The 20,733-nt window shown below is 45.7% G+C and overlaps 1 protein-coding gene across 1 annotated transcript in view; it reads right to left on the bottom strand.

The window, feature by feature from the left end:
- The window catches only part of Il23r (interleukin 23 receptor), a 37,666-nt gene extending 28,021 nt beyond the window's left edge, over nucleotides 1-9,645 (bottom strand). The window contains exons 1-2 of the mRNA XM_010605106.2: nucleotides 9,553-9,645; nucleotides 6,859-7,155 (exon numbers count right to left, since the gene is read on the bottom strand). Coding sequence (XP_010603408.1) covers nucleotides 6,859-7,155; nucleotides 9,553-9,622 — 367 coding nt within the window. The 5' untranslated portion in view covers nucleotides 9,623-9,645. The remainder of the gene's footprint in view (nucleotides 1-6,858; nucleotides 7,156-9,552) is intronic.
- Nucleotides 9,646-20,733: the final 11,088 nt, after the last annotated feature.

Genomic DNA, 20,733 nt, shown 5'->3' with positions numbered 1-20,733 from the left:
CCACCCACTCCTGTCCCCTGCTAAGGCCCGTGTCCCGTGTCCACAAGCCCCAGGGTGTCCTCTCAGCCTACGGACCGTGACCTCTGCCTTGACCTAGACTTTGTCCCCTCCCTCTGCGAGTCCGCATCCAGTCGGGCCCCAGAGCCTCTCTCTCCCCTTCATTCCCAATTCTTTTCTGTCCCTGTCATTTTCCTGGTGTCTTAGTCTACGCCCTCACCCTTGCTCACTGGGACTCGAACTTCTAAATAATAAGAAACCTCCCGGCCTCCATCCTTAACTATCCCCGGCCCTCAACCACAGCCCAGCTAGGGTGACCCATCCTAAATCAAGTATGTCAGACTTAAATTTTAAGTGATTTCCGGTGCCCCACGAGATGTGCCCAACCTCTCGACGCCAGCCACAAAACCCTTGACAATCTCGGCAACCCCTGCCTCAGTGCCACTTTCCACAGCCCCGTATCTGCCCCAATCGGACCCCTGTGTGCCTGCTGTGCCACTCTTTCTTGCCCTGCGTAGGACGTGACTGAAATGCGCAGGGAGGAGGCGGGAGGTGGGGTCAGCAGCGGTGCACAGGGCTGGTTTGCAAGGCGAGAGGCGCTGGAGAGCAGCCCCGAAAAGTGCTGCAAACGCGTTTTACCACCAGCGCCACATCAAAAAGGACTTTTTCGAAACTTTGGCCCTCACAGAACTGGATTTCAAGGCTCCTGTCTTTCTCTCCCACACCTGCCACCCACGCGCAGCCCTCCTCCCGGGGCCTTGCTGTAGGCACACGCTGAGCCCACACCCACTTCACCCCAGCCCGGCCCCTTCACCCCAGGCTTTGGGCAGCAAGCAGGCCCCACAGAAGCGCACCCTCGGCTCAGGACAGCTGCTCAGGGGATTGCCCTTGGGCATGGCCCAAGTTGAGGTCACCTGAATTCTTCGATGGTAGGGACACATTTCTGCCCCTAAAGTTGCTGTCCCCCGAGTAGAAGGCATGCTTGAGAAGTGAATGGAAGTGTTAGCACTCAGCATGGTGGTGCACACCAGCCATCCCAGTACTTGGGAGGCTGAAACAGGAGGATCACTACAAGTTGGAGGCCAGCCTGGGCTGTGCAGTAAGTTCGAGACCAGCCTGGACTACCTAGCAAGACCCTGTGCCAAAATAAAAAGAGAGAGAGAGAGAGAGAGAGAGAGAGAGAGAGAGAGAGAGAGAAGAATGAAGCCAACATAGGTAGGGGGAAAACCAAGAAGTGGGAAGAGGAGAGAGCTCTGAGGACACTGTTTACACCTTTGGGCCCTTGGAAGCTGTGAGCAGGAACTCCTGGAGCGCAGCATCTGGGATCCTCACCGTCTGAGGGTGAGCAATCAGCACCGGTGCTCAAGACGGAAGTGTGGGACAAGAGCGCCTGACCCTACACCCACTCTCAGGTGCAGCTCCTCCTGTTTTCCCCACGTGTGACACAGAGCTGGGGTGTGCGCCTTCTCAGAGTCACAAGACAAATGGGAAGCTGGGAAGGGTAAGGAATAGAGATGCAGACATGTGTGCTCCCCAACTTGCACCCAAAGATTGGTCTTAAGTACAAATTCACCTGCAAATCGCCTACCCAAACTATTACTTGTAAAATAACACAAACATCAAAAATGTGTCCTCACTGTGAATCAAAACAATAACATGCCATTTAGGTCTACCACACTGGCAAGGATTTTGAGATAATGGTGCACACAGTCCTGGGAAGGGCTCTGCAAAATCCTCTCCTGGCTCAGGTGGGGCAGGTTGGGGAGCACCTTTACCCAGGGTACTTTGCACATGGCAGTCATCCAAAGTGAGGTGATACTTTGTATCCCAACATCCGGGAACTATCCTGAGTGAAATGTTCTTTGATAGTCAGCTAAAACAGGGTGCCTAAAGTATTGTTCATAACAATGAAAACACACACTGGAAAACCACCTTAATACCCAAGATAAAGTTAAATTATACTGGGTATAATATATGCTTAAAATATATCAAAATAACATTATAGAAGAAATATAATATAATGTTATCAAATATAATGTTATAAAATATAATGTTATCAAAAATAACATTATAGAAGAAAGTTTAAGGGCCTGGCCTTTTGAAGGCATTAGAAATGTAATTACTAAGTAAAAAGATGCTGGAGAGAGAGAGAGATTTGAAAGACATAGTCCAATTACTAAGGAGAGACTATGTTATTGGTGAAATTATGGGATTATGGAGATGATAGATATTTCTTTTTTGCTGGTTAATGTTTTTAAACTTTCTGCATTGAATGCATTTGATTTTACAATTTAAAAACTATATTCAACTGTAGGAGTGCATGAGAGTGATTTAAGACATTTTGGTGAGTGGCAGCAATGAGTTAGATTTAGAAGAAATTGCCTTATAAGCAGGGTAAAAGAAATCTTCAAGTTCTGAGTCCTGCCAGGGCCAAGTGTGAAAACATAATCTTGAAAAATAGCTGTTTATTTTTGTACTACTGAGGATTGACCCTAAGCGTCTTTACGCTGAGCTATATCACCAGTCCTTTTTAATTTTTATTTTGAGACAAGGTCTCATTCAGTCACTGCATTGCCCAGGCTGGGCTCAAAGTTGCAATTCTCCTACTTCAGCCTCCTACAAGCTGGGATTCTGTAATCACAGGACATTACACCCAGACAGAAACACACATTTAGATAATTTTAGACATTGATTGCAATGTCATCTCCTACTTTTCACAAGAATTTGTGCTGAGGTTACTTTTTCCTGTGGCTTCATATAGAGAATGTTGCTGACTTTGTAATCATGTAAGACACATGCCTACCTTTCAGCCTGCACCACTCTGCAGCATTCTATATTCAGTGAATGCAAGGGATTATAGATGCCAAGAAGTTAATTAACTTTGCAGACAATGAAAAGAACTCCACACCTCTGCCAAGAAGCACAGTATTTTTTGTTAGTGTGAAGCAACATAAAGGCAGTCTGAGTGTGGCTCTGAGGAGAGCATCTGCTTATTAGATATGGTTGCCAAGTTATTCAATAGTCAAGAGTTAAAACCTTCTGTACAACCAGATCCTACAGACACCCTGAAACCTACAGAAAGAGGCTTAAATCTGTGCTTTTTCCTCTAATCCATCCTTCTTTTATCACTGAGATCCTCATTGACCACAGAACTCTTGTTAATTCAGCATAGTCAAGGATCAATTTCTACTAGAAGCTTATTGAAAGCAAGGTCTGTGGTTCTTCCTTCTTTGCCTTCCTAGCCCCGAGTGCATTTTAGATGCACAGTATCCAGCCACTCGGTGGAGATTATTTCATGAATTGTGTGGCTCGATTAATGAGATGATGAGAAGCATTGAGACAGGCACATTGAAAAGTGTGGTGATGCACACATATTATCCCAGCACTTGGGAGACTGAGGCAGGAGGATCTCCACAAGTTTGAGGCCAGCCAGGGCTACTGCAGAGTGAGACTTTGTCTCAAAAAATAAAAACCAAAAACCAAAATAACAATAACCAGAAAAAAATTACAAAAACTAAGATAGGCACAATGCTTTGGGCAGAGACCACACTAAAATTCCTTTCACAGAGAGGATTCAGGCAGTCTAATTACATGGTAAAGATACATACTTTATAGTGATGTTAAAGATAAGTATTCTGGGCTTTTATTGGATGAAATCCTTTCTTTAATCACTATCAGTAGAAGTGCAACATGATTAAAATTTAAGTCAGTGTTGCTTAAAATTTTATTTTATTTTATATTATTTTCATTTTTTTGAGGCAGGGTCTCACTATGTAGTTGAGACTGACCTGGAACTCACTATGTAGCCCAGGCTGGTCTCTAACTCACAGCGATCCTCCTACCTCAGCCTCCCAAGTGCTGGGATTATAGGAGTGCACCACCACATCCGGCTTGTTTAAAATTTTAAATAAATGATTAAGTAAAAACATGACTGCTCATAGTTTATTTTAATTGGAATTTTTAAATGAATGAAGGTATTTTGAAGTGTTTTGATCCTGTGAATAGTATGACCCCTGTTAACCAGACTTCCTATAATATGAGTATATTTTGTCACAGATAAGAATCTAAGAATTGTTTAAGATTATGGCCTAAGATGGAAATTATGATAGTTTGTATTTCACAAATTATGCATCAGAGAAACTTAAATATACTTGGACATCTCGGGGAAAGCAATGACTCACTTATTTTCTATCTCTCAAGATTTCCCTCCAATCTACGAAAGTGCCTAGAATCATTTTGTTCAAAACAGTGATGATAAATCAACACCGCGAAACACAGGGCAGATATCCTGTCATCAAAGTGGCTCAGTGAAAGCAGTGTGATTTCTAGAATGCCACAGAAACCCTTCAAAACCTCTTTTTGACCCACTTTAATGGGAGGTTTTGTTTGCTAAGCATGGAGACCTCGAGAGCACAGTCAGCTTGAATCCAGAGGTCTGAGGAAAGGCTCATCGCGGTTGGATTCCTGTACTCGGAACAGAGCTGTGCAGAAGGAGCTGTGCCCCAGGTGTATGATGGAAAGTGGGGGGCTGGGGATGGAGCTCAGTGGTTCAGCCGCCTGCCTCGCAAGTGCAAGGTCCCGAGTTGGATCCCCGGTACCAAAGAAAAAAGAAAAGAAAGAGACGGGCTGAGCAAACATCGGAAGCAGGGCCAGGGTTCTGGGAGGGGCGTCCTGTGGCCTGGAATGTGGCCTGCTCTCTTGTGTGAGGGGCAGCAGCAGCTCAGCCCACCCCAGGAGGACTGCTGGGAATAACCCGGCCACCCAGACACAAGCCAAGGAAGGAGGTCTTCTGCAGAGGGTTTCTAGGAGGCCGTTGTTTAGGAATACGCTGCTGCCCTCAGCCTCAGAAGACCAAACCCAAATGGAATGGCTTTTGCCAGTGCCACACAGGCCAGCCGAAGCTTCAAGGAAGCAGATCGAACCCCCAAAAGCCTAGTTCTTCCGGAAAATAGGAGGAGCCAACGCCCAGCGTGAGAGGCCCAGTCACCCCGACCCGGCGTGAGAAAAAGCCCCCCTTGGCTTTACCTTCACAGGGAAAGTAGCCAGAAGTACCCTGATGGCAACACCCCCACACCCTTCCCCCAGTTTTCAATTTTTCTGTTCCTTGTTCCCACTTTACCAAGACAAACTGTACTGTGAAGCCCAAAGAGCACTTGTGTATTTTACAAAATGGGGTATGGCTCAATTTCATAAATCAAATATCTTTACAATGAGAGGCCGTCCCACTTTGACAAAAGCCAATTTGACCTAAAAGCTAAAGCTGTTGTTGAAATGTGGTCTTTTGAAGGAGGGAATGACTTGTTTCATATCCCCCCCTCCAGCTAAATTAATAACTAATCTTTGCCCATAATCCTGGAAGTTGCTTATTTATCCTCCAAGGAAGTAGCACACCACCCGCTCCTCTCCTCCCCACACCCGCTGAGGACAGATGTGCAGTAACATTCGCTAGCACTGAGAGTGGGTTTTGCTTCCTGAGGATGTGGACAAGCTGGGGAGAACCTGCACATCAGATAAGAACTCAGCCTGCAGTTGAATTTCCACAATTTAGGGCAAGTTGAAGGCACTGGAGTATAGGTCTAGCAGGGCGATTCTTTGATGGCCCAACCCATCCTTTAGTTCCTAACTCGCCTTTTGCCTATGTTCTCTCTTTGACAGACACGCACGACAGCTGCCCGGAGCAGGAGGGGACAATGGCCTCCCTGGGCAGCAGCATAGCCCACACAGTGGGGACTCTGTTCAGCTGTTCTTGTAGCTAAGCTGAAGGTGAGAAAGCAGCAAGAACTCTGACTTGATTCCCAGAGCACGGAGGAAGAGAGCTGGCTATGGACGCAAGCCTTTAGGTGAGGTTGAAAATGGGCCTAGATGAAAACAGGACCCAGAGAATGGATCCTTAGATTAAAACAGTGCTCGATTAATGGATCTGTCCTTTGTAGTAGGGCCGAGACCTAACTGTGAATGTCATTACCTAAGTCAGCTCACGGTCCTACAGGAACTTCAGTTTTCAGAACACCACAAACACAAAATAACTTATCACATGGATCAACTGAACTAATGTTTCTCCGTAATTGCAGCAACAAACAGAGGAGTTGCAGTGAGACAATGGAATTCTTAGTAAAGGGATGTTTGAGAATCTCCCTATTTTATCCAAAGTACACATTTTTAGGGATTCAGGCATTGAGGGTGTACTTACAGTCTGTGACATGTATTTAAATGAATTATTGAGAGTCAGTGCCTCACACAGCCATGTAATTGTCTGTATTTGACAGATGAGCAATTGAGGCTCCAATGGGTTGAATAAGTTGCCCAAAGTTACTCAGCTGGTAAGGAGCACAGGAGAACACAAAGCTGGTTTTGCAACTTTCCCTCAGTCTCAGTCTCAAAGTCTGTCAGTGGACTCTGCTTACAGGTGGATGACACTAGTTTGGAAAATAAACAAACAAAAAAGCATGCATGGAAAATAAAAAGATGAAAAGAGGGACATTTAAAATCTGAGTGTGGTAGCTTCCTATGCCTTATTTGGCCAGGCTGGTGGTAAAAAATTTGTTTTTAAAAATGCATTCACAGTATTTTAAAATTTGGTATTTGCATTAAACACTTGCTGTTCTGGCTGCCTTTGGAGGACACCCCGGGCCCCGTGCATGCTGGGTGTGGGCCGTGGCTGTCCCAGGAGAGCTTTCTTCTCCCACTGGGTCTCCCCAGCCCCTGACTCAGAGGTCCTGGCCTGAGCCTCCCATGGGAAACCGATCCTCGCCACGAGTGGCATCCATCCCTCTGACTCCATGCTGGATGAGATGAGGCAGGGGCAGAGCACCGCAGGCCTGGCTTGGCTTTTTCGCTTTGGGGATGTGCCCTGACACTTACATCCAGAAGAAATGTTCTCTCCACACACCAGCGTCTCCTTCGCACGTCCGGGACACTCTGCAGTGCAGTACACGAGGGCGCGGGGTTCCAGAAAGTTCTTGTACCACTGATGAGCTGTTGTTTTGTTGAGCCTCGAGGTGTGAGATATTTCTCTGATGCCATTTTTATAAAAATGAAGTTTCCTCGGTTGGCAGTTCTTAATGGCTGCTTGGCAATATATAGAGATATTCATACCCATTTTAAAAACTGTGGCTGGTTCTACCCACACGTTGCCAGCGCAGTTTATATTTGTAATTCCTGAAAACAAACAAATAATGAAGTCTGTGGGACATATTACAACAGATGCAGAAGAATATGCCACTGCATTTTTATTCTTTTAGATTAGAAGATTTCTGCTAAAAAAAATAAAACTAAACCTTTTTAGTGTGCTTTTGCCATGTTTCTATTCGGGTTCAGCCACGTGGTCAGTGAGAAGCCAGTTTTCTACTTCCCTGCTTATCTAAAGAGCAAACCTTAGCTCTCCCACGCTCATGTGGAGAACCCAGGTGTCAGAAGCCTGAGCCACATTTCACAGATAAGATCAGAAATGACACTGAGAACCGCAGAGTCCAAACTCCAGTCATTAGAAACAACCAATCCCTGGTTCTTCCTTTGTGTTTAAAGATAAAATCTACTTTTCTCACACAGTTATGAATATAATGAATAAAACAATACTCATGCAAATGACAACAATCTAGTGCTTAATAACCACATAAACTTCATCACTGATTTGACAGTACAGAAAATGTACACAATATACAATGTGAAATTAAAAAGCAAACTGCAAAACATATTTAATACAGGTTTGGTGCTGGAAAAAAGTAAATAAGTGGGCAAACTGAAAAGAAAAACATTAAGATATTAAAGACCATCTGTTAATCTTTCATTTTTCAATTATATATGCCTATGTTTTTAAATGGATGTATGACTTTATAAATAAAAACAAGTAATATAAAGTCACTGGGCTGGGAGTATAGCTCAGGGGAAGACCATCTGTCCAGAATGAATAAAGTCCTGGCTTCAATCTCTAGAAAAAAAAAAAAAAAAGAAAGAAAAGAAAAGTCATATTTATAAAGTCAAATAACAATACGATTCAGTAATAATGAAATGAAATTCATACTAGAAATTCTGTGGAATTTATTATGGGTATTTTCTGGAAATACTTGTGCTAAAATAACTTTATAAAAGTAGTCATATTTAAGGTCAGCATTTGGCTTTAAAAGGCTCTTGTACTAGGAACTCAAAGCTTAAAGAACCAACTCATTACATAATATAAATATAATTAACTATTTCCATTTGTGTAACGAACGTGTCTACATATATTATAAATATTTAATTGTTGAATTATAAAATAATCCTATCACCATCAACAGGGAATTGAAATCAAAGACATTAAAAGGAAGATTTAAGAGAATATTTAGATACTTGACATGAATTGGATAATTTAAGTTTAGACAAAGCACATCTCCAGCACTTTTTGAGATCTATGTGAGCCGGGCATAATGGTGCACGCCTGTGATCCCAGCATGTGGGAGGCTGAGGCAGGAGGGCTTCTGTGAGTTGGAGGCCTGCCTGGGCTACACAGTGAGTTCAGGGCCGGCATGAGCTATAAAGGGAGACCCTGTGTCAAAAAAACAAAAAATAAAATAAAGAATTTAAAAATATATGTGAATGCTATCATGGAAGTCTTTTGAGGATATCTAGAAAAATCAAAAGTGGAAGACTAGGTTTGGTCAAATGTCCTGGTTTTCAAATACGGAAGAAAGAAGAGCCCCAGGAACACGTGGACCATTGAGCTTCACAACACTGAGGAGTGAATTCAATCTATATCTGTTCAGAAAATGGTAATAAAAACAGGGATCAATAGAAGTCACCAGGTTATAAGAGAAAAAGTCATTCAAATGTTAATTTCCCTCTTAAATGGGATTATTAGATGGCTTAGAGAAATGCTCAACACAGTGTAATTTTATTTCTGAAAAGCTGCTAAAAAGAGTAACAAAATCATAGTGGGAAACTTGGAAGAATATAGCCTGGAAGATAAGGAGATTAGGCTGCACTACGTACAACATAACTTACGGGGGAGCCTGGGCCCCACACCGCGTCCTGGGCTGCTCAATTCTCTGGGCGCCGAGCCTGTCACCTGAGCATGTGCACAGAGTCCCACTTGCTCCTTGCTATTCTAGGAAGTGGGAAGAGCAGGTGTTCCTTCCTCCTGCAGCCTCCTGCATTGCTGTCCCTGCCTCTGGAAGACCCCAAGTCCCCCCTGGAGATGCCAGGCCCCCACTCTGACACCCTCATCCCCAGCCTCAGACAAGGCCCCGCCTGCCCTGCACCTGAGAGTGAGGTCTGCAGATGCTCTGCCCGGAGCTGCTCATGTTCTCCCTCTGGCCCAGACAGGACCTGGGAACCCTGCCGGAGGTATCAGGCCCCAGGCAGGCTGCACAGCCAGCACAGTCACTCTCAGTACCTGCGTCGTGGGTCGAGCTAAACAGGCACTGATGGGCCCTGGGGCAGCTGGAAACGTCTATGTCTATATACACATATTTCCCCAAGTAAAATTTTTTATTCTCTTCAGCATAATGCCTTGAAAATCACAACCACTCAGTGTCTCATCTGCTGAGTAAAGGGTAGATCTGGGCATGCAAAACTCTGTACCTCCATGGCACCAGCTGAAGAGCACGTAAAGGGCTATGAACACGTCCAGTCGAGTCGCCACCTGATTCATTCCCGGAAACGGGAAAGAGCCCTTGGTTTCTTTCTGCAAGAGATCATGAAAATGTCTCAGTTGTGATACTTCCATGAAGTAATAAAAGGCATTACGTCTTTCCTAGCAATTCTTGCCTTTGGTTAGGAAGAAAAGAGAGAGAAAGAAGGGACTAAGGGAAAGAGGGAGAGAAAAGGAGAGCAGGGAGAGGTCGCTGGTTCGCAAGGAGATGAAACCCGAAGTGACGCCGGGCATCAAAAGAATGGAATTTTAGGGCCAGGGATTTAGCTCAGTGGTTCTGCCCCCTGCCTTGAAAGGGCAAGGACCAGAGTTTGATCCCTGGTACAAAAAAAAAAGGGGGATTTTAGACCTTCAAGAATGACTGTGAATTCTCTTAGAAGGACATTTGACCCGTGTTAAAATACAGTTCCTCCTCATTTGGACTCTCTTCTCGGCCCTCTTTCTGCCGTGACTCTGATGATGAATTCTTTTCCTGACCAGAATTACGCATCAGTCACACTCTGAGAATATTTACCCTTTGGTGAGCAACACTTGGAAAAGCCAAACTTTTCAGATGTCCCGGAGAAAAAGGATACACAATGAAGATAAACAAAAGAAGACAAAGACAGGTGTACTTGGATCAGTGAAATTCACAGAGCCCGTTCTTCTGAGGTGCCGAAGAAATGCCGTGCAGAAATCCCAGCGATGCTGGTTTCTGTTTAGGACTGGAATTATGTTATCCGGTGAACCGGGCACTTACGTTATTGAGTAGTTCAGCTCCTCAGTCGTGACCATTTTTCACCTACTCTTCTGTTTAGTAAAGCCTGAATTAAAACAACCTCAGCATGCAACCCATAGCTCATCAAAGAACCTAAAGCCTCTGGTGACATTTTTAAAACACACATCTGCATTGGTAGCTGTAAGAACATCTCTTTGTAAATCAGAGGTCGCTCAAGCCAGAGTGTTCCTAGTTAGAAGTTAGCTACTCACCGGACCCAGTGTGTGCAGAAATTACGGTTAAAAGGGAGTGGACACCAAATGGCACTGCAGGTCCAGCTGCCATCTGATGTCACCGTCTGGAGCAGTCATGACGACGTAGACAAGGAAGCCGCCGGCATCACGGTTCCCACCAGGAATGATCCTGGTCTCCACCTCCCAGGCCAGGCTCCGTCCTTGGTGTCTGGACGTTTTCTGCTCTCCAACTCCCTGGTGATGAGCACTTCAGGTCTGTGGCTCTGAGGCTTCTGAACTACCTGTCAGCAGAGCCCTGACCTACATTTCTGAGCCTCGAGAGGAACTTACAGAGCCCATTTCAAAATGACTGGTTGGGTTGTCACTGTTTGGGAAAACCCAGATTGCTGAAAGTGAACTGCTTTGTCAGTACTTCTCTCTCTCACTCTCTCCCCCACCTCCCTCGCTCTCAAATCACTTTAAAATTGTCTCAGCCACATGTGGTGGTACCTGCCTGAAATCCCAGCACTCTGGGGAGGCTGAAGCAGGAGGATCATAAATTCGAGCTTAACCCGGGGAACTTAGTGACTTTGTGAGACCCTCTTTCAAAATAAAAATTTAAAAAGGGCTACGGATGTAGCTCAGTGAAATCTGGGCTCAATCTTTGAGTCTATAGAAATAGATACAGTAAGTGAATAAATCAGTAGCTGGGTGTAGTGGCACATGCCTGTTATTTCAGCACTCGGGAGGCTGAGGCAGGAGGATCACCCCAAGTTCAAGGCTATTCATTCATTCATCAAGGGGCCACATCTTGGCAATTGTGAAGAATGCTGCAGTGAACACAGGAGTACAGATCGGACTCAGAACCTTGCACTTTCCAGGCAGGCATGATGCCTCTGGACTACATCCCCAGTCCCCTGACTGTTTGTAATTTTTAAAGGAACTTCCATGCCACTTTGTATTATGACTACGGCACTATCAGTTTACATTGCCACCAACCTTGTACGAGGATTCTCTTTACTCTGCACTTTTACCAACAATTGTCCATAGCATTTGTTACCCTTCGTCCTTCTGATACCTGAAGAGATGTGAGAGGATAACTCACGGTGATTTTGAGTTGTATTCTCTATGATTTCTGATACAAGTCCCCTTTCATATTCCTGTTGGCCAGATGTCCCTGCCTTCCTTTAGCCCTTTAATTAAACAAGGTTTCCTAGGAAAAAGAAATATTTATTAAGTACTTGGTTGATTCATAAGTACGAATGATGGACAATCTTCACCGTTAACTGGACTGACCTGAGCAACCCCTACAACAAAGCACATTTCCAGTTTGTCTGGGTGCGTCACAGAGGTATGACCTTGGTTGTGACTTTACAAGTTCCATGACCCTTCCTTGCAGTCTCTTCCCCTGGCCTTTCCACCACCCTCTTCTGCCACGATGTTCCTACCTTGGAGCCAGCTGACCGTGGATGGAACCATCTGAAACCATAAGCCAAAATCAACCTTCTCTTCCTTTAGGTGGTGGGTGGCAGGTGTTTTGTGAGAGCAGTGAAAAGTAGTATCGAGAGTAGAGTACAGTACACATGGGTGGAATCCTTTCTGCTGCAAGTTGCCTTCCCACTTCCAAGATTTCACACGCATCTCTGTTCACACACTCCAGGGAGCATTTAAAACATTTCCATACCCAGACTCTAGACAATTAAATCAGAATGTATGTGGGCAGAGATTGGGTGTTGATGCCTCTAAAGCCTGTGGGTGATTAGGCTGAGGGTCACAGAAACAGATGTATGATTAAGGGTGACCCTGCAGACCACACATAGACTGGTCTCCAGGGAGGATTTCATGCTCAGGAATAATTTTCCAAGCTGTTAAGGAGAAGGGATGGGAAACATTTCACCTACAGACCGCAGAAAGTTCAAGAGATGCAGATGTTTGCAGATGGGCAAGCTGTCTTTCCAAGTATAAAAGAACAAGGTTTCAACTGGAAAATTGTGTCAGTATTTCTATAAGATGAGATTGGCTATGTATTTCTCCAAAATAATCCAACCTTCATCTTGAAAGCAAAAAGAAATAGCAAAGATTGCCCAGCAGAGAGATGGCATGAGCAGGTGGGGATTTAGAAAAGCAATTCTAGCTCATGTTCAGAGAATCGGGTAAGGATGAAGAACCCCACCAGGGAGCCACTGAAGATCGAGAGCTGATGGGGCTTAGCTTGAAGCAAAGCAAAGGCAGTGAGGACCAAAGTAGGAGACAAGACAGAGAGCCACGTGGGCAGCAAATGGACAGGCGGTGGTGGTCAGTGAGGGAGTGGGGGTGGGATCCATCAGTGAACCACCCATGTGGGAGGTGCAGGATCTGGGCCCCCAAAGAATGGCTCTGGTGGCTATTTGTGCAGCAGGTGAGGATGCTACCTGGGCACCCAGAAGGAGGAGGATGAGATTGACTTTCCGTGTGGTTTGCAGCCTTTCCAGATAAAACTGTCCTATAGGTCCCTTAGGTACTGGTAAACTTGGAGAGAAGTTTCAGACAAAGATCTAAATTGGGAGGATTTAAGCATCAGTAGTATTAAAGCTGAGGTTAGAAGAAGAAAAGTTAGACTATGCAGCGAGACAGAGTGACGCCGGTTATGGGAACCAGCAGGGTTGACCTGAGGAATATGTGGAAAGGGTCCATGATGGTGCGGGCAGCGTCCAATGGTCAGAGACGAAACGTGGTGCCACTGCCCATGAGCTCAGGGCCTTTTGCTCAATTCGAGATAGAAATCACAACGAGGCGGTAGCAATAAAAAACTCTTGTTTTAGGGCTTATGCTTGAGCACAGGGGAGATAGCACTGGGCAGGTAAGGGTTCCCACAAGGGCTCTCTGAAAGAGCCACACACTGTGTTTTATAAGTCATACACTGTGTGTATAAGCAGGTACACAGTTTCCTCCTACACACGACCCCAGGGTTTCTGCTTACCTCTTGTCTGTTTCCTGCTCCTGGTATGGTTTGCACCTGGCATGGTGACCTGCACCTGCCTTGAGTTCAGCTGCATTAAACTCTCAAGGGGTGGTGCTCACTACTGCTTCCCCGGGAAGGCTACAGCCTGCTCAAGCTGGGCCTCTGGGCACTCATGGTTCTGGGGCTGGGAAGGTGGGTGGGCGGTTGCAACGTAGTTATCTGAAAGCAGCAATTCCAGCCTTTTTGGCTCTGGGAACCCCTTTCACGGAAGTCAGTTTCCCCACGGAGGGGATAGTGGGCAAATCACAACTTCACAGTAGGGTTCCTACTTCTGTGAGAATCTAGGGCTGACCCTGATCTGACAGGAGGCAGCACGCAGGCAGAGGTGGAGCGGTGGGGAGCAGCTGTAAACAGGGATGAAGCTTTACCTGCCACGCACCCCTGGCCTGGAGAATAGAAAACTTTTGTGGGGGAATCACAGCCTCCCTATTCTGTCTCAATGAGAAATAAAAAGAAGCACTGGCTTTTAAAAAACAGAGCGAAGGAAACAAATCATGCATATTCTCTCAACCCCTCTTTCCTTCCTTATTTACAGAAGTTTTGTTTCCACTTTTTCCTTCTTTTCTCATTTTTCCTTTCCCTTCCGGCCTTTCACCCACCCCTCCTCCATGGTTCCCCAATCCATTTCAACATTTTCTTTCCATTTTGCAATCTCTATTGTTTCTCTGGTGTGAGAAACTGAAAGTGTAAAAAAGGGGTCCAAAATGTGTAATAGATGTTGGAGACGCCTGCAGTCAGGTTCCAGTCCCTACCTGCCTAGTGTGTGATGCAGGCCCGAAAAATAAACAACACTGAGAGACAGGACGAGGAGAGAAAGCGGGGGCCCCAACGACCAATGCCAGTTCGACCGACAGAGGCGCTGGCCAGTCCCAGGCACTGACTTTTATTGGCAGTCAGTTAGGGTGAAGGTGATGTGTGTTTTCCACGGAAGTTAATAAAAACAGGGTTTATAAAGGACAAGACAAAGCATTCTCAAATTAGGGACAAATAGACAAAATATATGGTCGTAATTAGAACGTTGTCCTTCTGGTCTGAAGGTTTTAGTTGAGGGAATGAATTTGGGTGTGAGTTGCTCTGACCTCAGGAGCACACAGGCTTCACCCCGACTCACTTCTGTACACAGCCAGCTGAGGGACTCACTCTTCACAGCCGGCCTTGGGCACAGGCAGTGTTACAGTCCTCTGTGACGCATGGGATTTGACCACCGTGAGTCTTCAGAGAACAGTTTGAGGTAAGAAATGGAGGAAGAAAGGCGTCTGAGCAGGTCAGAAAGAAAATCAAGACGAGGACATTGTGAATCTTCCAGGAACATGGACAGCAGCCATGAGACAAATGGGGACTTCGGTGCAGACCAGGATTTGTCTTTAAACGGGGACTGGTGCTGATTCTAGGGCTCTCTTCATGTGTTTGTTGGCTTTGCAGAACTCAGTTTGGCAAACTGTTCAACTACAAGCCTTTTATTGGGTTAATTTGTAATGGATTTTTTAGATTTCTTACATATCTTGGAAACCAGTCCTTTGTCAGGTGTGTGTTGTGCAAATATTTTCTGCTCTTCTGTGGCTTGGTTTTTGCTTAACAACCTCCTCTTTTTTTTTGGTACCAGGGATCATCGAACTCAGGACCTTACGCTTGTGGGCAGGTGCGGCACCCCTGAGCTAAATCCCTAACATCTTAACAATGTCTTTTGAGAACAAAAGTTTTATTTTTAATTTTAAGTCCATTTCATTAATTATTAAAAAATGTTTTTTGTTCTTAGCCTCTGTTCTTAGTACACAACGTTGCTTCCTGTGTTTCTGTTTAAAGACAGCTCTGTATGCTGTACACTACTGATATGTTAACAGGGAACAATCCCAGCACAGTCCTCACCTGGCCGGAGTGTACCTCACACACAGATGTCCTCTGTAAGGTTTGTGGTAGCCTTCTTGAATTACGAGACACTAGCCAGACTCCCAGGCTGAATTTAGGACCATTCTGAACAGCAAAATCACCAATGAAAAGCACAAAAACGCAGAAGATATTGCATGAAACAGATCTCAAAGACAACACTGTGTACAGCATAAGGATCATGAGGTGTGGTTATACAACACAGTGACGTATAAAATGTTTGTTAAACTGTATTATTAGCCCCACCTCAAAATACCTCTCTTCACTTCAAACAGGCTTATCCATGAGCTTCATTCTTTTCACATTATTGAAATGAAAACGCTCACACGTGAAAACATGGAAAGGTACTTCCAAGTGTACGCTGGACTGCCCGGTGACTGCCTCCTTACTTGACGAGGTTAACCCCGGAAGAGAAATTTCATTTGCCTTCTTCAGATGTCTGTGTATTTCACATGTTCCCCAGGCCGTCCTGGCTATGGCCTTGTTCACACAAACCTCACGTCTTCCCGAGATTGTCTCCCTCCTAAAATTAATGATCGGCTGTTGGACAGAAGAAGGGCTCAAATGTTGGCGCTAACCCTTTGTTCACGTTTCACTATACAAAACAACAGGAAGCATCATGAAATCCCGGGCACGAGAGTGTTGTTATTATTCAGTAGTGAAGAATTTTCAAAGGATCTCATTCCTTGTTACTGTATCATGCGTCTTTTCTTTTGTTGCTGGAAAAATTATCGAGATGTTCATTTTTTTAAATTCAAAATTTCAAATCAGAGTTACAAGAGAAAACAGCAAAGCTGAGAGTGAAAATCGTCATTTTATCTCAATGAAGCATGTATTTTTTTGTATACTTGTCCCATTCTTTTAAAAAAAATACTGAAATTCTTACTTCCTTTTCTTGAACAATTTTGTAACGTCATTTCATTAGGTCACAGCGACCACAAGTTAAATATAGCACAGTGATTTCTTATTAGATAACTTTAAATATCCTGCAACTTCAGCTCTTCATATTTTGCCATTTTCTCATTATGAATATTAGAGACATAAAGATAAAACTAAGAAAAAAATGTGCAATAGTCCAATTTTGTTTCGGACTGCGATTGATAACAAATCCAATTCAAAGCAGCTAAGTAAAAAGCGAGGATTCCTGGAAGAACAATGGGCCTGCTGTGGGGTTTCCGTGGGCAGCAGGAACAGCGGGTGTCACGGGGAGAGAAACTTGCAGCGCGGCCTGAGGGCCTCTGCCCGCGACTCTCACCGGCCAGCTCTCCTGGCTCAGCGGTGGACCCAAGATCCCATCCTTCTGGCCCACACTCCCAGCACCAACGCTCGGAAGGACGAAGCGGACAATTGCCCAGGACAGTGGGGCTGTGAGCAGGTGAAGGGGACCTGGCGGGCCGCGTGCTCCGAACACACCTGAAAGCCTCGTGGGTTTACCCTAGAACCTGCCCCGCAGGGTCTCTGAGCCTCCCCGCCGGGCAGGTCACTGCACAGCGCGGCCTTCCAGACAGAGCTCGGAGGAAGGTGGCCTCGGAAGGGGGAGATACAGCAGACCGCAAGTCCTGTCGAGGTCTCCTTCTCCAGGGTTTCTGTGGGGACCCGAGACAGAGGCGGCGAGGGAACAGTTGGCACAAAGGAGGGACTGTCAGGAGGCCTAGTTCATCGGTGGCCACAGCCTTCTGACTGCGGCAGTGCCTCTGTTCTCCTACTAGCCTGCCCGGAAGCACATTAAAGCTAAAAACAATATCCATTCTTTCACGTAATCATCGATGTGTTAAACAAATATTGATCTCATGTGTGCCAGACTCTGGATGGCAGTGAAGATTCTGAAACGAGTAGGACGCATTCCCTGAGGTGAGTCGGGCACGAGGACACAGGCCGCCAAGCCTGCGCATGGGAGAGGGTACAGAAAAGAGGACGCGGAATGGGCGTCAGAGATGTCTTTCCTGCAAGGTAACAGTGTGAGTTTCTAAAGATGCTTGTGGATGTTCACAGGCATAGGAGGGATGATGAAAACACACAGTGAATGTTCACATTGTAAAAACGTGTTATAGTAGACGCCGCATCACCACGAATCTTCCTCAAAGTCCTCCCCTCGCTTCAAACACGCTCAGCCCACCGTCCTGGCCACTTCCTGCGGCAGCTCCGGAGTCCTCTCTCCAGGGTGTCTTCAGCTGTGCTGCTGTCGCTGCCTCCGTGTCCTGAACGGACCCGAAACATTTCCCTTCCATGGTCATTTTGACTTTAGCGTGGAGCCACAAGTCACGCAGGGCCCGGTCTGGTGAATAAGGTGGACAAGGACGCAGCGTCGGATCTGTTGGGTGGCGCTCAGCGGTAGCGTTCACTGTACTTTTCACCCCACCTGGAAAAAGCCTCAGGAAAGAGGATTTCCAGAACTGCTTCAGAAAGTGGCCTGAACAATGGGATACAGTGTGTCAGGGCCAAGGGGGAGGGTACCATGTGTCCTGAACGGTAATGATTGTTAACATTTAAACATTCACTGCACATTTCAGTCACGTCCCACGCAGGGCAAGAAAGAGTGGCACAGCAGGCACACGGGGGTCCGATTGGGGCAGATACGGGGCTGTGGAAAGTGGCACTGAGGCAGGGGTTGCCGAGATTGTCAAGGGTTTTGTGGCCGGCGTTGAGAGGTTGGGCACATCTCGTGGGGCACCGGAAGTCACTTAAAATTTAAGTCTGACATACTTGATTTAGGATGGGTCACCCTAGCTGGGCTGTGGTTGAGGGCTGGGGATAGTTAAGGATGGAGGCCGGGAGGTTTCTTATTATTTAGAAGTTCGAGTCCCAGTGAGCAAGGGTGAGGGCTTAGACTAAGACACCAGGAAAATGACAGGGACGGAAAAGAATTGGGAATGAAGGGGAGAGAGAGGCTGTGGGGCCCGATTGGATGTGGACTCGCAGAGGGAGGGATTTTGGCTCGGGGTTGTATTGGGCTAAGCTTGGCCACACTGTGGTCACAACAAACCCTGACCTCTCTCGATTTTACGCAAAGCTTTTGTTCTTACTAATACCATGCAGACTCCTCCATGTTTGTAGCTACGCCCCCAATTCATGGGTACTACAGGAAACCAGAATATGTCACCCCCAAACATGCCTCTTTCACACAAACATTTTGGAGCAGAAAAGCTGCCTTGTCTCCATTTTCTAAAGGCAAAATACACGTGTGCGAAGGCGTCCCCTCCTGTCTTTACCCGGACGGACAGAAGTTATCCCTGGCGACAGCTCGCACCTACTCCAGGACCCTGGGGAGCAAGCATTGCTCTGTCAGCTCAGCCCATCTGCTCTCTGCCCGCAGTCTCTCCTCTGATGGTGGCAGCGGCACATTTGTCTTGTCACACATGTGAAAGTGCACTGTCCTTTGGTGAAGACACTCGGAGGCAGAGCTCCCACCCTGGGTTTGAGTTTCTCCTGTCTGCAGGCACTGCTCCCATTAATGAACCTGTGTGTTCTTCTCTGCCTGGTCTGATTCTTGTTACAGGGCTCTGTCCCAGGTATGAACTCACGAGAGTCAGGGAAAACTGTTTCCTCCCTCACTCCCAGATGAGGGAGGGGGGATTGCAATGAAGAACATCTTTTAGTGGCTTGATGTGGGAGAGATATTTATTCTTCAATTTCCATTTCATTATTCAGGTCTAGATACGTGGTCCCAACCTAGCTGCATGTGAGGTGAAAAAGGTTATGAAGCACGTGGCCATCTGGTGCTATTGTCATTAACAGTGGGTTAGGGGCCGGGGATTTAGCTCAGTGGTTCTGCCAACTGCCTCTCAAGCACAAGGTCCCAAGTTCGATGTTCGGTACCAAAACAAAACAAAGCAACAACAAACAGTGGGTTAGAAGGATGACCACAATATATAAAGCCTGGGTCTAAATCTTGGGTCCTGTTCTTCCCAGATCTGTAGTTTTGGGCAAATCTGTTTCCTCATTTGGGAAATGATATTCACAGTAGTCTTTTTTTTTTTGGTACTGGGGATCAAACTCGGGACCTTGCAGTTACGAGGCAGGCAGTGGCACCACTGAGCTAAATCCCTGACCCACAGTAGTCGTTACTCATTGTCTTCTCCTGAGAGCTAAGTAGACTTGCGTCTGGGACCCAGTAGGCACTCAGTATTTTAAGACGATCCCAGTGTCTTGTTCTCAGTGGCTGGATGAACAGAGAGACAGGAAGTTGTGGGGTGGGAGTTTGGGAAGGAGCAGAAGTGAACACAGACTCATACTGAGTGGGGCAGATGGTCAGTGGGGCCACAGAAAGGGACCAGAGCCACCAAGACAGGAGGCCTGGAGCACCCACCCAGAGCCAAGACAGGACCCTGGAGAACCCCGATATTTAAACATGAGAGCAGGAAGGAAAGCCACACGGGTCTAACCAAATCAGTAGGAAGGAGCCAAAAAGAGGTGTGGGGGGAGTTTGAGAGAGTATTAATCACTTTATAATTAGTGACAACTTATCGGTATTTAATTGTGCATTTACCTCAAAGTTAATAAGTCTCTAACATCAACTTTTAGTTAAATTTAGGTCATGAGGCATAAGATAAATTACTATAAATAGTTTAAGAAGAAATATGAGTATAACACAAGTAAATACAGAAGAATGGTTATAGCTGGAAGCTGTACTGATAGACTTACAACCATTTTTGCCAGCATTTGAGAGGGAAAACAATATTTCCTCTACTACAAGAAAGCTCTCCCTGTTCCTATAAGGCCAATGTAAAAGATGCAAATCAGGCCTCAGCAGCAGGAAAAAGTAAAGAGACATACAAAATAAGGAAGTGCTTTGTGTGTTAATTCAATCATTTCACTGCTCTGTAGAAGTAATTTTATGAATGTATAATAAGTATAAAGCTAGGCAGGAGTGAAATATTTGTATTAGAGAAAAATGTGCATATATATAGGGGGGGAAGAGAGAGAGAGAGAGACAGAGAGAGAGTGAGAGCACCCCCAGGACCTCTGTCATGCTAAGCATGCACTTTACCACCACGGTACACTCCCTAGACCCACAAAAGAATATTTCTGAAAACCTACAATGTAGTTTTGGAAGCTTAACTTCCAACTGGAAAAGGACACATTCAGCCTGGGATTTAACTCAGTGGTTCCACCGTCTGCCTCACAAGCTCAAGGTCTGGAGTTCAATTCCTGGTACCCCCCCCCAAAAAAAAGGTATTAAAAAACATAATTTTTTAAAAAAGAAGGGGGCCAGAGATTTAGTTCAGTGGTTCCACCACCTGCCTCAAAGCCCAAGGACCCGAGTTCCATCCCCAGTACCAAAAAAAAAAAAAAAAAA

This window comes from Fukomys damarensis, unplaced genomic scaffold (genome assembly GCF_012274545.1).
Source record: "Fukomys damarensis isolate Sample0158 unplaced genomic scaffold, DMR_v1.0_HiC HiC_scaffold_33, whole genome shotgun sequence".
In the NCBI taxonomy this organism is placed as follows: domain Eukaryota; kingdom Metazoa; phylum Chordata; class Mammalia; order Rodentia; family Bathyergidae; genus Fukomys; species Fukomys damarensis.
The sequence above is the reverse complement of the archived record's forward strand: the minus strand, read 5'-3'. Positions and strand labels throughout refer to the sequence as shown.